Source organism: Lagenorhynchus albirostris, chromosome 10, assembly GCF_949774975.1.
Source record: "Lagenorhynchus albirostris chromosome 10, mLagAlb1.1, whole genome shotgun sequence".
Taxonomy (NCBI): domain Eukaryota; kingdom Metazoa; phylum Chordata; class Mammalia; order Artiodactyla; family Delphinidae; genus Lagenorhynchus; species Lagenorhynchus albirostris.
The window spans coordinates 38,892,273-38,908,147 of record NC_083104.1 but is presented as its reverse complement, the minus strand read 5'-3'; the positions used below and the strand labels follow the sequence as shown (position 1 = coordinate 38,908,147).

Here is a 15,875-nt window from a genome sequence, read left to right as displayed (position 1 = left end):
CCAATTTGCTCCATGCAAATTTTTAAAAGAAAACAAGTTACAAGATTAGCTGTGTACACCAATGGTGAGCTACCTCCTAAGACACAGTTGTAGTAGTTTAAGAATTCACCCTCATAGAATTACAGAAACCCCTCATATAATCAGGAACTTCAATCATCTGTAACAATGAGTGTTAAAACTCAGATCCTATGAACTTATTTGCTCTAATTTTACACAACTCTGCAAGTCTAACTGGCCAGTAGCTCAGTTCACAGTAGTTTAGAAAAATGCATGCTTGGCTGAGAAAGAGGTGTAGCCTATGACATGAAAGTAGAAAACCCTGTAAATCAGGCTTGGAAACGTAAAATGGGGAGGGAGGGAAGTGCCATTCAGGCCAGGCCAGAGTCCTAAAGCAGTGCAACATACTCCAAGGACAGACCTTAAAAATCCTCTAGGAGGGGACTTCCCTGGTGGTCCAGTGGGTAAGACTCCAAGCTCCCAATGCAGGGGGCCCGGGTTCCATCCCTGGTCGGGGAACTAGATCCTGCATGCATGACACAACTAAGAAGTCTGCATGCCGCAACTAAAGATCCCACATGGCGCAACTAGACCCGGCACAACCAAAATAAATATTTAAATAAATATTAAAAAAAATCCTTTAGTTGCAAAGACCTCAATCATTATGCAGGGAAGCTTAAGGCCCAGATACTATAAGAGAAAAAGAAGACATTCACTACAGGAATAAAACAAGTTCTAAAGCTTAAAGATGCAAGCCTCAGTTATCCAGAACACAAAGACACTATTTCAGTGGTTTAGGATCTCAAATTTTCTACAGGAGCCATACTTCCTGTACATAAATACACATGAATGAAAGTTTACAGGATGCCCTACAATGCACCCTCCTGAAGCAAAGCTATCAGGACTATAAAACAGAAAATAAAAGTCAAAATTCAGCCTTTTCTTCAGATAGTCCTAAAAGTAACAACCAAACCAGAATCAGATTTTTGTTCAAACAATAAAGCTGGTTGAAAGGAAGTGTAGATTTTTCATAAGCACTCCCTTCTCCAGTACCCTCCTCCATTCCACCGCTTTGGTCCTTTGTTAAAATACACATACAAATGAACAGAATACATACTACTTCCTTAAGTCAGAGGAAGAAACTGTGTTTCAGTGCAATGGGCAGAAATCTGTCCTATCAACTCCAGGTTCACCCATACCTAGCACTGTGACTAGCACAATGGAAACACCATTAAACACTTGGGAAAGTAAGTTGAAAACATAAAGCCATTTATTTTGTTTATGGACTACATTGGAAACCTCTGGCAAGGAGGTGCAAACTACCATCTGTCCATTTGCTCATAATGAGCTTGAGTCTGGTACTATCAACATTATTTGGCCATCCTGATCAAGCAGTTGCCAAGGGTCAATGTCAGTTCAAAGGCCCTTGGAGACCAAGAGCAGCAGGCCTAAGGTACATAATAAGGGCAAGCAGAGGAGAACAAGAAAGCCTCCAATATACTGCCAAGTGGGAATCATCCCAGACTGAAATTCTTCTTTGTGGGGTAGAGGGGAAAGAAACACTCCTGAGGGAACATACCTTCTGGCTTCCTAAATAGGAGCATCATATCACTGACCTCAAAATGTAAAAATTTCAAGGTGAAACTTAAATATTGGGTCGACAAAAAAGTTCGTTCGGGTTTTCCCGTAAGATGTCATGGAAAACCCGAACGAACTGTTTGTCCAACCAACAGATGCAAAGAATCAGGATTTGACCTTGTGCAACCTTCTTCTCCACTTACACTGTCCCCAAGACAATGCCTGTCTGGAGAACTGACACATAGAGTAGAATGAACCAAAAGTCCCAAGCTGCCTAATGTCCTGTTGAGATGTTTCAGCAATGACAGTTCACAGACAGGCACTGTATTTTGGAATAAAAATCGCTATTCCTCTCAAGGTTCCACAACTAACAGACTGAAAACTCTTTAGGGTGGGGCCTGAACATCCATTTAAAAACCATTTTTTTTTAAATTGAGGTGAAATTCACAGAGTATAAAGTTAACCTTTTTAAAGTGTATAATTCAGTGATATTTAGTACATTCACAATGTTGTGCGATCCCCAATTCTAAGTTCCAAAACATGTTCATCACCACCAAAGAAAACCCCACACCCACATTAAGCAGTCAGTCCTCAGTTTCCCATGCCCCCAACACCTGGCAACCACCAATCTGCTTTGTCTCTACAGATTTACCTATTCTAGATACTTCATATAAATGAAATCATACAATATGTGGCCTTTTGTGTCTGGCTTCTTTTACTTAGCATAATGCTTTCAAGGTTCATCCACACAGTAGCATGTATCAGTGCTTCATTTAAAAAAATAGCTGAATAATATTCCATTGTATGTATATACCATATTTGTTTATCCATTCACCTGTTGATGGACATTTTGATTATTTCCACTTTTTGGGTATTTGAATAGTACTGCTATGAACTTTTTTTTTTTTTTGCGGTACGTGGGCCTCTCCCACTGCGGAGCACAGGTTCCAGACGCGCAGGCTCAGAGGCCATAACTCACGGGCCCAGCCGCTCCGCGGCATGTGGGATCTTCCCGGACCGGGGCACGAACCCATGTCCCCTGCATCAGCAGGTGGACTCTCAACCACTGCGCCACCAGGGAAGCCCTGCTATGAACATTTATGTGCAAGCATTTGTTTGAGTACCCGCTTTCAATTCTTTTAGGTATGCACCTACGAGTCGTAAGGTAATTCTGTATTTAGCTATTTGAGGAACAGCCGAACTATTTTCCACAGTGTATACTTTTAACTATCTTGCCAAATAATCAACAAGACCTATTGTTAAGGGGAAAGAATAGATGTATAACAGTGTGATGTGCATTAGTTTGTATATAAAAAAGGGACACAGTATCTCTAGAAGGATACATATGAAACAGTTACTTGGTTTATACACAGGAAACAGGTACAAGGTTTTCTCTGAAGCAAGAACCTTGGGAGGCAGAGATGTGAGAAAGGCTTGTTTTCATGCTCTACCCCTTTTGCCTTGCAATGAATATACATGCTTTACCAACCCCTTGCTCTAAAATACCTTTAAAGCTCCAAAGGAAGCAATACTCTGAGAGACGGACTGCACTCTAGGACAGGAAGAATATACACTTTTTATTATAAACATTACTGTATGATTTTATTTTTACCTAGTGCATTTTCCCCCTTTTATTGTGGTAAAATATATATAACAAAATTTACTATCCTAACCACTTTTAAGCGTACAGTGCAGTGGTATTAAATACAGTCACACTGTTGTGCAACTATCACCACCATCTATCCCCGTAACTCTTTTCATCTTGTAATCTGAAACTCTATACCCACTGTACATTAACACCCCGCCCCCCAGTATTCTTCTTCCCCCGCCAGACCCTGGCAACCACCATTCCACTTTGTCTCTATGGTTTTGACTACTCTAAGTATCTCGTGTAAGTGGAATCATATAGTATTTGCCGTTTTGTGACTCGCTTACATCAGTTAGCATAATGTCCTCAAGATTCATCATGTTGTAGCACATTGCAGAATTTCCTTCCTTTTTAAGGCTAAATAACATTCCATTGTATGTATATACCATATTTTGCGTATCCATTCATTCACTGGATGGTAGACACTTGGGTTGCTTCCTTGTTATAGCTAATGGGAATAATGCTGCTATGAACACAGGTGTACAAATATCTCTTCAAGATCCTGCTTTTAATTATTTGGGATATAAACCCAGAACTGAAATTTCTGGATCAGATGGTAATTCTATTTTTAATTTATTGAGGAACCTCTATATTGTTTTCCATAGTGGCTGTACCATTTTACATTCCTGAGAACACTTGGTGTTTTCTGTTTTTTTGATACTTGCAGCCATCCTAATGGGCATGAGGTGGCACCTCACTGTAGTTCTGACTTGTAATTCACAGTCCCAACAAGAATAAAGTACATATATTGTTTTAAATAAAAAACTAGTTAAAAATAGAAAATGGGTTTTTTTCATTTTTATTGGAGTATAGTTGCTTTACAATGTTGTGTTAGTTTCTACTGTACAGCAAAGTGAATCAGCTATACGTATACATATATCCCCTCTTTTTTGGATTTCCTTCCTATTTAGGACATCACAGAGCACTGAGTAGAGTTCCCTGTGCTATACAGTAGGTTCTCATTAGTTATCTATTTTATACATAGTATCAGTAGTGTATATAAGTCAATCCCAATCTCCCAATTCATCCAACGCCCCCCTAAAAATAGAAAATCTTAAAGCCTCCCAAGGAAATGTTCTGTATCTTGACTGGGTGGCAATTACACAGGTGTATATATTTACCAAAACATACTAAACTGTTATTTAAATAAGTACATTTTATTTATGCAAATTACACCTCAACAAAGGTGATTTTTTAAAAAGCCTCCTGAAGTAATTCCAACTTTAGGAACTGGATCCCATGTTTAGGAATAGCCAGGTTTGCGAACCACTGTTCCTAAGCAACAGGGATCCAGTAGAGAGGCCTGTTTATTTCCCCCCAAATTAATTCTTAGGGTGCTATCCCCCCTCCAAAAAAATCACCTTCCAGATTAGATTAAAGTGTGATTACTACGTACTACAAACTGTAACTTGAATAGTGAAAGTTAAAGAACTGAACCTGCATGTCTGGCACTGGGGCTAAGTGCTTCTCTCTCACTGAACCCTCACAGCACTCTGTTACCCCATTTTACAGAGAAGGAACTGGGTTACAAAGGGGTAACATTACTATCCAGAGTCATAAGCTGTCAAGTATAAGAGCTAGTACTTAACTGTCAGTTCTCTCCAGAGAGCCCATGCTCTTACCTAAGATATTCTATTGCCTTCCTTTTCTGAACTTAAGACCTTCAAAAGATAAAGTCTCCTTTGAATAACTTTAAAAGTTAAACAAAAGACTTCATCCAGAAAAGAACTTTCCCACAAAAAACTCTAAACGCCAGTGTTTCCAACCAAACTGCCAAATCATGTAATAAAATTATCTCGTGACAAAAAACTGTACTGTTACAACATTAAATATCCACCTTAAACGTACTTCCTTCCTTAGGCCTCAAAACCTAAATAACAAATAATAGGGTTACCTAAAGGTACACTGGAAGAGTGGCCAAACATTTGCTCTCTGGGCCCATGGAAGAGGCACCAGGGGACAACTCATCTGCACTATATCAACTGAGACACAACTGCCATGGGAATAAGGTAAAAATAGCAGTGTACATATAACAAAAGTAGAACTTTCAACCATATGCTTAAAATCAAAGCACAAACAATTTTTTACAGTAATGGAATTGGGTCTCTGTATTTTACAGCAGCTAGGAACTTCAGAAAATAAAAACCTATCTTCTTTTATCCCTCTTCTTGCAAAAAACACATCAGTTTTTATGTGGGAACTGCTTCTGGGGCCTACTATTAAACTGATGAAGTGGTTCAAAACATTTTCCTGTTAAGTTTTAGGGCCTTCTGTCTTAGGGACTATGGTAAGGATGCAAGCTTAGCAAAATTGGAAAACTTAATTAATGTAAAATATAATTTCTAAAGAATAAGCCTGGGGCTTCTCTGGTGGCACAGTGGTTGAGAGTCCGCCTGATGATGCAGGGGACACGGGTTCGTGCCCCGGTCCAGGAAGATCCCACATGCCGCGGAGCAGCTGGGCCCGTGAGCCATGGCCGCTGAGCCTGTGCGTCCGGAGCCTGTGCTCCGCAACGGGAGAGGCCACAACAGTGAGAGGACCGCGTACCGCAAAAAAAAAAAAAAAAAAAAAAAAAAGATGGTAAAATCTAAGCCCAACATACTAACTCCTATAGTTAAACAAACAAAAGACAAGAAAATGAAAACAAGAAACACGTGTTCCTCCTATTCAGTCAGGTGGCAGTAAAGAAATTCATGTAACTTTAAGCTTCCTATTAAAATCTTCATCACTCTGAAAGCAAAGGGTCACTATATAAATACAATGCACTGATATCCTGAAAGAAAAATATACTTGAAGAATCTACCAGAGTTAGAACAAGTATTTCCAACAAGGGAGAAAACTAATATGCATTGAGCATTGTGCTCTTCACATATTATTTCATCTAAAATTCCTATGAAATGGAAATCTTCATTTCACAGATGTAGGTGCTGAGGCTCAAAGAAATAAAATAACCTGCTTAAAGACAGACAGACAGATAGATACATAGATAGATAGATAGACAGACAGACAGGCAGGCAGGCAAGCAGGAGGCAGGCAGGCAGGCAGGCAGGAGGCAGGCAGGCAGGCACACTGTCTATGGCAGAATTCTTTTGTAATTACAGGGCCATCAGCCTTTCTGGTGAAAGAAATCTGATGTAAGCAAACTTACAGAGCAAAAGCATAACCTTATTTTTGTTTTTAACTCAGTAATGTCAAAAATGAACAACTGAGAAAACAACTTTGAAATACAGTCTGCCCTCTTTTAAGAGAGGCCATCAATCAAACCACCCTAATGCATCACTCGAATCTGCTGAAAGAATTTCAAGCCTCATGGAACTGCAACAGAGTATCACGCCCAGTGGTGCTAGACCAGTTGCTGTCCTATGCCCAGCAGTTGCACTGGGCTAATCTCTTGCCATGGATCATCAGTATTCCCTACCAGAATAAAAATGAGCAGCGCTATTAATGTTTTTGCGATTATTAACCCCTGAGGTGCTTTCCACTTTCTCATCAGTGATACTGAGAAAAGCACATGAAATGATTCAAAATGTTCATGTTTTTAGGAATAAAGACATTGTAAAACAAAGAAAAAACTACCTGAGGGCAGGGACCTTCTTTGTTTTCTTCAAATGTGTCCCAGAACAGCACCTGCATATAGTAACTACTTGTTCAATGAATGAATAACGACAAGCTAGCTTGGCCATTCCTTTTACGATGCCAACCGTTAAGTTCAAAGCCAACCATAAGTTCAAAGCCAACCAAAACCACTACCGTTATATGACTTCCCTGCCAGGTAGCCTATCTCATCAAATGAGAATATTCATACTCTTAACAGCTCACTTCTTTATATACAGAGTTCCCTCAGACCCAAGGAGAACAAGAAGTAGTAGTCAAAATGGTACCAAACCAGGATACTTACATGGTATCAATAAAATTAAGATGATTCTATTTCCTTTATTTGTAATCGGTTTAAAATATCTGAATAGCCCCTGGATGGGCTATTACACCTGCTCTTAACATTTCTCTCAATGCTGACTCCTCTGGTAAGAAGGATTGTCCTCCAATCCTCATTCTCTGGTTGAATTATTTTCTACTGATAATTAGACATACCCAAAGCACAGGCTGTGCACAAACTGTAAGATGACCAAACTACTCTACAGAAAAAACAAAAACTTAAAGAAATTTAAAAACAGAAGAATTAAGATGGGAGTGATCCAGAAGCGAGAGAAGTATGGGTATAATATGGTAAATACATCTCCTTAAAGATTAAGAGGTTAGGAAATATATCTTCATCTAAGAAGAAAAATATTGCTTAGAATAGAAATAGGAAGTTAGAGGAGTATCTTATAGAGAGAGGTTGGAAAATAAGACCAGAGAGAAAAGTTATGGAGTAAGATAACGATCTCAAGATTGGTGGGAAAGAAAATCATTAATAGTATTGCACCCACATTTCCTTAGAACTTACATTAATATATAATATATAATAATTATTTCTCTTCCATGGAGGAAGGGGAATGAAAGCTATTTACATACCTTACAAATGTGCTGCAAGACCCACAGCCTGTGTGGCAGAAGTTCTACAAGTGCCTTGAACTTCTCAGATGAAAGGTACTATAAACACATTAAAAAAAAAAATCAGGAATTATGTCTATTCATTTCACAAAGAAAAAAACAAAAGCACAGGATGTAAAATGGGCTTGCCCAAAGTTCTGTTAAGTAATTCAGAATCCAGAAGGGGGAAAGGCACAGAATTTAATTTTTACTGACACAGCATAAAATTTGCCACTTTTAAACGTTTTGGCCTCCTTCACTTAACAAAATGCACACTATCAACTTTATTTTCTGAGTATTACAAATTAATGTTGCCCTTTTAAAAACAAAAATCAAAAGCAGATGAATCCTACGCAAATTAATTTCCCAACATTATAAACATTTAACACACAGCATTACAAACACACAGCAAAGTTAAAAGAATTTTACAGTGAACACCTGTATGCCTACCACCCAGCCTACCATGAACATCTGAATGACCTGCTTTATCAAATTACATTTCCTTTTTAATACAGGCATTACACAGAAATTAAAGACAACGGTCAGAAAATCAATGGATTCAAAAAACAGGTTGAAATCATTAGATTAAGGACATGAATAATATTAGGAAATCCTTCTGATACCTTTGTCAGAAATGGTCAGTATTAGTTTACTGTTTAAAGTCAAAATGGACTCAGATCTACCCCCTACTCTTGGTTAATGATTCTAATTGTTTAATATCAGATCGGATCATTATCCTGATTTTTTTTTTAAATCTGATGATTAAAAAAAAATCCAAAGAACTTCCCATGTCCTAAAAGGTCCTACATGATGTGGTCCCTGCCCACCTCTCTAATTCCATTTTACCTCCCACTTTTCCCTTCACTCCACTCCAAACTTATTTCATTGGCTGCTTATGTTCTCCTCTTTCCCTTTACTTGAATATTAAATAAGATGCTATCATAAATATGCTTAAGCACATTTACTTTACCCACCCACTTAAAAAAAAAATCAAGCTCAATCTGGTATCAACTGCAAACTGGCTCCAATTTAACAGAGTATCTCATATTTTGATGATTATTAGCTATAAACATGTATTCATAATCATCTGGAGGAAGTACCAATAAACTCAGACCAACACCCAGAATGAGTAGCTTCAATGTCTATCTGATTTTCAGTCACATGACTACCATAATTGTGAGTATACAAGGACTTAATACTTCAGCACCACAGATTAAAAATGAATCACTTGAAATAAACACTTGAAATAGGAATTTTACAGTAATTACTAACTTTGTACTGAGAATTTTAATTTATTAATCTCACAAGTACTTAACAATAAGCATGTCCCCAAAGAGCAGACTATAGTGAGACACATTAACACAAGTTTAAAATTTGGTTATCTTAATGTGAAGGTACAAGCAAATAGTTCTACAGGCCAGGTGCATAAAGGAATAAACTTAAGTCGTAAGGGAAGACGAAATACCTTTAGGGACCTTTTAAAACTGCAAATATATGTGATTAAAATCCAGTGATTATGTACCATTTATCATTATCACTAGTAGCCACAATGCAATTAAACCCGAGGTGCTGTCTATAGAAGCCCAGCAAGCCCAAATTTGTGCTCTTACAAGTTGAAATATCAGTCTTTCTTCTGGCAAAGTTAACGTGACTCTCTCAGCTCCAGGACAATAAAGAAGGCCCAAAGTAGCAACCCACCTTCTCCAGTCACAGCGTGGACTCCACCCTATAGACAAGAAACACCTGAAGATCTACCTGTTTTTACTCTAATAACTTACACCCCCACATGACCAGGTTAAAGTTTTAAAAGGAGTTAACTGACAAACAAGGAATCAGGACTGAAAATACTCCAGCAAAACCACCACCACATACATATACACAGGAAACTATATTCTCAATATATACTGTTTCTCTCCATCCCACCTCAAATCAATAGTCAAAAGAGCCCACAGTTGCCCGATAACATCTTATCAGGGCCTAACTATGTTGGATTTGGAGCAGGGGAGTCTAGGCCTGCCTGTGGAAGAAGCTGGGTCCCTCAAGAAGACCAAAACACCTCACAGAAAGAACTAGCCCAAGCAGAGACCCTGTATATTCATTTACCTATTTCAATCAACTGCTGTAGGACCATCCAAATTACAGAAAGGAGAGTAAAAGCTTAAGAACTGAAATTTGCTTGGAAAAATTTTCAGATTCTCCCAATACATGAAAAATCAGCAATACATAAATGAAGAAACAGTTGGAATAAGTTGAAAGTCCTGAATTTTAGCTGACTCTAAGCAAGCTGTTTGGGAGTACATGGAGAAGATCTTACAGTGAAAATAGTTCTGGCTGGCACCTGACTAGACATATGACCTTGGGAAATTTACTTAAGTCTCTGGGACCCAGTTTCTCATCTGCAAATGGGGTTGGACTACAAGTCCTAAAGATTCCTTTCAGGTCTAAAATTCTTGATCAGTGAAAAAGTCAGTGGATTCCTACTCTCTTCTTCCCTCTAGTACAGATATTTATGAGAACAGAGGCTATAAGTCTAGGACTAGACTTTGACTACAACCAAGTTCCATCTTACATATATTTTTTGTTTTCTTCATCTTATATATTTTACGTCCCCAAGAGCCACTAGTGCTCTAAAAAAGTAAATAGAATTACTCAAGACAATTTATCAAAAGAGATCCCTCAAGTTATCCTTTACAATTAAGAATCTTCTATTTCAGTCCAAACAATGTCACTTGTGCCAAATGCTCAAAGCAGCATCTCTCCCAATTTAGCCATGTCTAAAGTGACAATCAGGCAATGGTACATAAGCATTACACATCTGGGTGTGTGACACCAAGTGGCGAAAAAATTCTCACCACATACAACATTTAAAAGAATTTTTAAAGTATTTTTCCCCCTTCAGATCTGGTAGGAGTATAATCTGATCACACATCTGCAAGAAACATTTACTTCAATAAACTGTCTTAAACACAAAAAGAATCAAACGAGTTACCAACAGAAGTAAAAATTTAAAATAAGGATCATTAAGAAACACAAGTGAAACCAACTCTGGGAAAAAGAATGCCAACTTTCTATCATAAACTACTAAACATGGTTTTGACCAAATCAATTTGAGTGCAAATAGTACTATTTAGTGAACGTGTAACTGGATCCAACAGGTAACTAAGGACAGATGTCCAGGTGATTCCTAATCAAGGCAGTAATTTAGACTAAGCAAAATTGCAAATTAATACTTTATTTTGATGACACACAGTTTAAATCATGAAAAAATGTTCCTTTCAACTGGAAAATTCCCTTCTTTTAAATGCCGAAGAATTCTAACCCTTAAGATTTCAACACTATATTTTACTTACACAATCTCAAAGCATACTGCATTAAAAACGAAAATACCCAAAACATAACTGGACTTCACGCAGTATAAAACGGTGATTCATGTTTCATGTTAAACGTAAAAGCCAAAATGGAGTTGTAAAGAGTTTCTTTCCTATTTCAACTCCAACAGCCACGCGCGCTTCACAGGGGCCGGCTGCCCAGCAGCTCGTGGGGCCCAGCTTAGAGCCCCCGCCCTGCCCGGCGCGGCCCTAGGAGAGGAAGCGACAGGGACCGAGAGCTGGCGGGCGGCTTGGGCTCCAGCAGGCCTGGCCGGGCGGGGGAAGGGGCGCGGGAGGCCGCGGGGCGCGCTTCCGGGGACTGCGCGGGCGGGGCCGTCGCTTCTGGAAGCGGGGCCTGGGTCCCCGGCCTAGGGTCAGGGTCAGGGGCCAGGGTCCTGGTGCTACCGGCCGAGAGCAGCAGGTGGGGCGCGGCCACGGCGGGGCGGCGGCTGGCGGGCGGCCGGAAGAGTGCCGGGCGGGCGGGCCCGGGGCACCGCGGCGCCAGGAGGGAACCCTCTCGCTCACCTCAGGCGACGACTCCGAGTCCGGCCCCTCCGCGCCGAGGACTCCCGTCCGCGACTCGCAAGCTCGAAGACTACGGCGGGTGGCTGAAGAGGCTGCGGCGGACTAACGAGAGAACCGACGGAGAGCAACGGGCGGGGAGCGCGAGAAAGCAAGAGCGGGCGGCGACGGCGGCGGGAGGGCGGGGAGAGACGTGCGCGCCCCCGTGTTCCCAGCGGGCTCGAGCCGGCCCCAGTCGCGGCCCCGCGCACGCGCGCGCACTCCCTGCTCAGCCACGATTGCTTAGGAGCGTGTCCACACCCTAAAAGCAAGACTCTTAACCAATCATTGCAGCCGCGTGGGGCATCATGGGAACTCCTGGGCTATAAAAGACCTGGTTGCTATTTTATACTCCTCGAGTCACTCATCCTTTAAGCAGGGTGGGGCTAGGTGCGCGTGCGCGGTTTTAACACTCCTCCCCAAACTGCCAACTCTTCGCGCAAGCGGGGTAGACGCGCCTTCCGTGGGTTTACGCGTGCGCACTAGCGGACCTGGCTCCGGAAGACCAGACGCCTGCGCAGTGGGGACTACGGTGACAGTCCCCTGGCTGGGACGCCGGCCAGTCATGGCGGAGCCTTGGTCTGGGCAGTCCTTGCAGGCTCTGCCGGCCACGGTGCTGGGCGCTCTGGGCGCCCTCGGCAGCGAGTTCCTGCTGGAGTGGGAGGCGCAGGACATGCGCGTGACCCTCTTCAAGCTGCTGCTGCTTTGGTTGGTGTTAAGTCTCCTGAGCATCCAGCTGGCGTGGGGGTTCTACGGGAGTACGGTGACCGGGCTGTATCACCGGCCAGGTGAGACGATCCACCAACTTCCGTGGGCCGGCCACCCCCTCCCCCACCGACTGTACCTTTGGGCTCCCCAGAACCCCCCCCAGACTACCAGTGGGTCCCCTGAGAACCTCATCACAACTTAACGCTGTACCCTGACCCATGTCAACATACCATTTCACGCCAGAAACCCCACCAGTCCACCCGTCACATATAAATTCCCCTCAACCCCCGTCAGACAATACCACTAGTCCCTTAGGGCCTCCACTACACTCTCCATCAAACAATACCACTGGCCTCTAACCTGACCTGGGCTGATGCCTGCTCAGATACCCACCCCCAGCTTGCTGCAGCTCTGGATGTGTTCCTGCCCCCAGGTCTGGGCGGCCAGAACGGATCCACACCTGATGGCTCCACGCATTTCCCTTCCTGGTGAGTAAATCTACTCCTATGTCTACCCCATGCTTAGCAGGCAGAGGCCACCCCTGAGCTGAGGACAGGGGAAGGGAGTTCTCAGGGTAGGAGGCCACCAGCTTTGCAGCAAACCCCAGGGTCTGCACTAGAGCTCAGGCTTCAAGTGACATCGATGTCTGAACAGCCCATCTGTATGCTGTTCAGTAACCTGTGCGGTGGGTGGCATTATTGTCACAATTTCAGAGATGTAGTGGCAACTGCACTGTAAGAGATGTAGAGATTCCACTGCACTGTAAGCCCCTCAGTTGGAAAGGCAGGAGCCTCTGTCCTTAGTGCACTGACTGAACTCATCAGATCAGCCTTCTAATCTGTAAAACATGAACTCACTAATCAGAGCATTCATTCAGTTGATCTCTGAGCTCCTACCACATGGCAGGGGCCACACTAGGTCCAGAGAACAAGAACAACCCAGGCCCTGCTCACAGGTGGAACCAGAGATTTAAAAGGGGAGAGCAGAACCTAGTGGCAGGGCAGGAATAAAGGCACAGATGTAGAGAACGGACTTGAGGACACGGCGGGGAAGGGGAAGCAGGGACGAAGTGAGAGAGTAGCATTGACATATATACACTACCAAATGTAAAATGGATGGCTAGCGGGAAGCTGCTGCATAGCACAGGGAGATCAGCTCAAAGCTTTGTGATGACCTAGAGGGGTGGGACAGGGAGGGTGGGAGGGAGGCTCAAGAGGAAGGGGATATGGGGATATATAAGTATATATATAGCTGATTCACTTTGTTGTACAGCAGAAACTAACACAACATTGTAAAGCAATTATACTCCAATAAAGATATTTAAAAAAATTTTTTAATAAATAAAAGGGGAGGGCAGCAGTGCAGAGGCAAGGGTCATCAGAGCTGGTATCTTCCAAGTCAGACACCTAAGCTGAGGGCAAAGGCTAGGGGTGTACCAAGCAAAGAGAATGGACAGAACAAGGCCTAGAGGCAAGAACAAGGGTGACATATTGGAAGGATAGACAAGGCTGTGACGCTGGAGCTCAAACATAAAGGCATGAAGGGACCTGGAATACCCTATCCTAAGTCTCAAGGAGCTATTGGACTCAGCAAAGCCATGGCCTGACCGAATTTGCTTTTATAACTGCCTGCTTTATGGCAAATAGGTAAAGGTGTCCAATAGAGAGGGCAAGAGGCCAATTAGGAGGCCTGCCACTGCACAGGTTTCTGTCCTTGGCAACTGGCGAAGGATGGGAGCACCATTCACAAAGTGGAGAAGCAGGAGGAAGAATAAGTCTGCAGGGGAAAGTGATGGACCCAGTGAGGGCTGTGGAAGCTCAGCAGAGAGGTCTAGGTTATAGTGTGGCCTTACTGAGCCCAGCTCAGCCCCCACAAGGGGACTGTTATGCTGTCCGCGGAATAACCCCTCTTCTCTTCTATCACTTTCAGGGAAACAGCAGCAAATGAACCTCTTAAAACCCACAGAGAATAAGGGAAGGCAGCAGAGGGGTCTCCAGGAACATCACCAGGTCTGCTGGCTCCCATACTGGGTTCTGCTGCTGCCCAGACCCCAGGGACGACTGCAGCGGGGGTAGAGGTTGGGGGCAGGGAGTATGCCAGTGCTTGCAGGGCTGGGCCTCCACTGCCCTTGGTCTTGCCTCCAGCAGCCCCAGGCATTGGGCCAGTAAAGAGTTTGCCTGTACCCTGATCTGGGTGGCTTAAGGAGAGAAGGCATGCTTCTCCTTTCAGGGGTCAGCTCAGAAGCCTCTGGGTTGGGGAGGGCAACAGTCCATTTTCTGTCTTGGCTTTTTCCTGTTCCTCTTCCCATCCCCCTGGGATGTGACCCTGTAGAGATTTGTCCCTGGGAGGAAGCCTGAGGTTGACCAGCTCTGAGATTTGTAAGGCAGGTCTGTTTTCCCCTAAGCCTGGGGTTTCCTTTATTTGGTTTTGCTTTGTTGGCAGGGACCCAGGGAATCCTGGCCTGGACACAGCCTTATATTTTATGGTTACTTAGCTGGCCATTCAAGTATAAGACAGTGGACACCAAACACCCACCTCCTTTGGCTCATCCTGAGCTCTCCAGGCTATGAGTCAGGCTATATAAGTTGTCTTTTCATTGTACTCATATTCCTCTTAACCCCTCCCAGAAGGAAGCTGGGTACCTAGAAGTGGCTGAGTCCCAGGGGTGAACTCCCATCTCCACTGCTTAAGTGCCTGTGGGGTTGTGGATCTGTACCCTGCCCCTCAAAGGGACATACTGAGCTGTTTAGTGCAAAGCGGCCCCATCGTGCCCTGCAGCCTCACCACTTCCCATCTTGACCTGGAACCAGAGGAGCTTCGTTCTAAGAGCCCACAGGCTAGGCAGACCTGCCACTTCCACAGTGAGCCAAGGGAACTTATAAAGGTATAAGTGGCAAACACCAGTTCCTGAAAGCAGTGTGGCCCTAGACCTGCCTGCTTCCCTGATGGACATACTTCTGCCTGCTTCTGCTGGGCCAGCAGCTACCTCAATGTCCCACTGCTTCCTTCCTCTCTGTTAAATGTCACATTTCCATCTGGCAGCCTTTGCCTAGGCTGTCTTTGCAGAGTGCACTGGAGTAGGACTATGCTGAGCTCATGCACGAGTACTCCGGAGTATCTTCTGGCTGGTGGGATGATGGTTCTGCAGCCCCAGGCCTACCCACTGACAACAAACACCACACTCAGAATTGGTCCCATATTTCACCCCAGGCTCAACTGAGGATGTGGCTTATTAAACATGGAAGTGCATCAGCTGTGTGGTTATTGACAGGACAGTGTGCACGCACAGGGGAAACTGGAGAGGGAACACCCTGGGGGCTGTTGCCCCTGAGCACCCAGAATACAACTTGCAGAGGTGGAGAGGTGATGCCATCTCCCTGGAGGAGCAGTGGTGGTGCCCAATAGGGGCACTCTCCCCTTTAGTTTTTATAGACCTGCCCCTCTCAAGGGGAACCCACTCTGAGTCTGGGCCAGGAAGGCAGGCA

At 43.5% G+C, this 15,875-nt stretch overlaps 2 protein-coding genes across 8 annotated transcripts in view; one reads left to right on the top strand and one right to left on the bottom strand.

Annotated features, from left to right (window-relative positions):
• The window catches only part of RHOA (ras homolog family member A), a 51,548-nt gene extending 39,700 nt beyond the window's left edge, over positions 1-11,848 (bottom strand). Inside the window, exons 1-2 of one of the 3 annotated variants that reach the window (XM_060161886.1) lie at positions 11,647-11,848; positions 7,736-7,813 (exon numbers count right to left, since the gene is read on the bottom strand). The gene's annotated coding sequence lies outside the window, so the exon portion shown is untranslated. The remainder of the gene's footprint in view (positions 1-7,735; positions 7,814-11,646) is intronic. The other 2 variants (XM_060161885.1, XM_060161887.1) reach the window with 2 other exon arrangements.
• A 243-nt stretch (positions 11,849-12,091) lies between these two features.
• TCTA (T cell leukemia translocation altered) lies at positions 12,092-15,639 on the top strand. 5 transcript variants are annotated; one of them, XM_060161882.1, is made up of 4 exons: positions 12,092-12,470; positions 12,776-12,878; positions 14,320-14,399; positions 14,833-15,639. In XM_060161882.1, the coding sequence occupies exons 1-3, from the start codon at positions 12,248-12,250 to the stop codon at positions 14,360-14,362; spliced, it is 369 nt and encodes a 122-aa protein (XP_060017865.1). In that variant the 5' UTR covers positions 12,092-12,247; the 3' UTR covers positions 14,363-14,399; positions 14,833-15,639. The 5 variants fall into 5 exon arrangements, with proteins under 5 accessions (XP_060017865.1, XP_060017866.1, XP_060017863.1 ...); XM_060161883.1 differs by having other exon boundaries at positions 12,093-12,470; positions 15,433-15,639; XM_060161880.1 differs by having other exon boundaries at positions 12,094-12,470; positions 15,018-15,639.
• Positions 15,640-15,875: the final 236 nt, after the last annotated feature.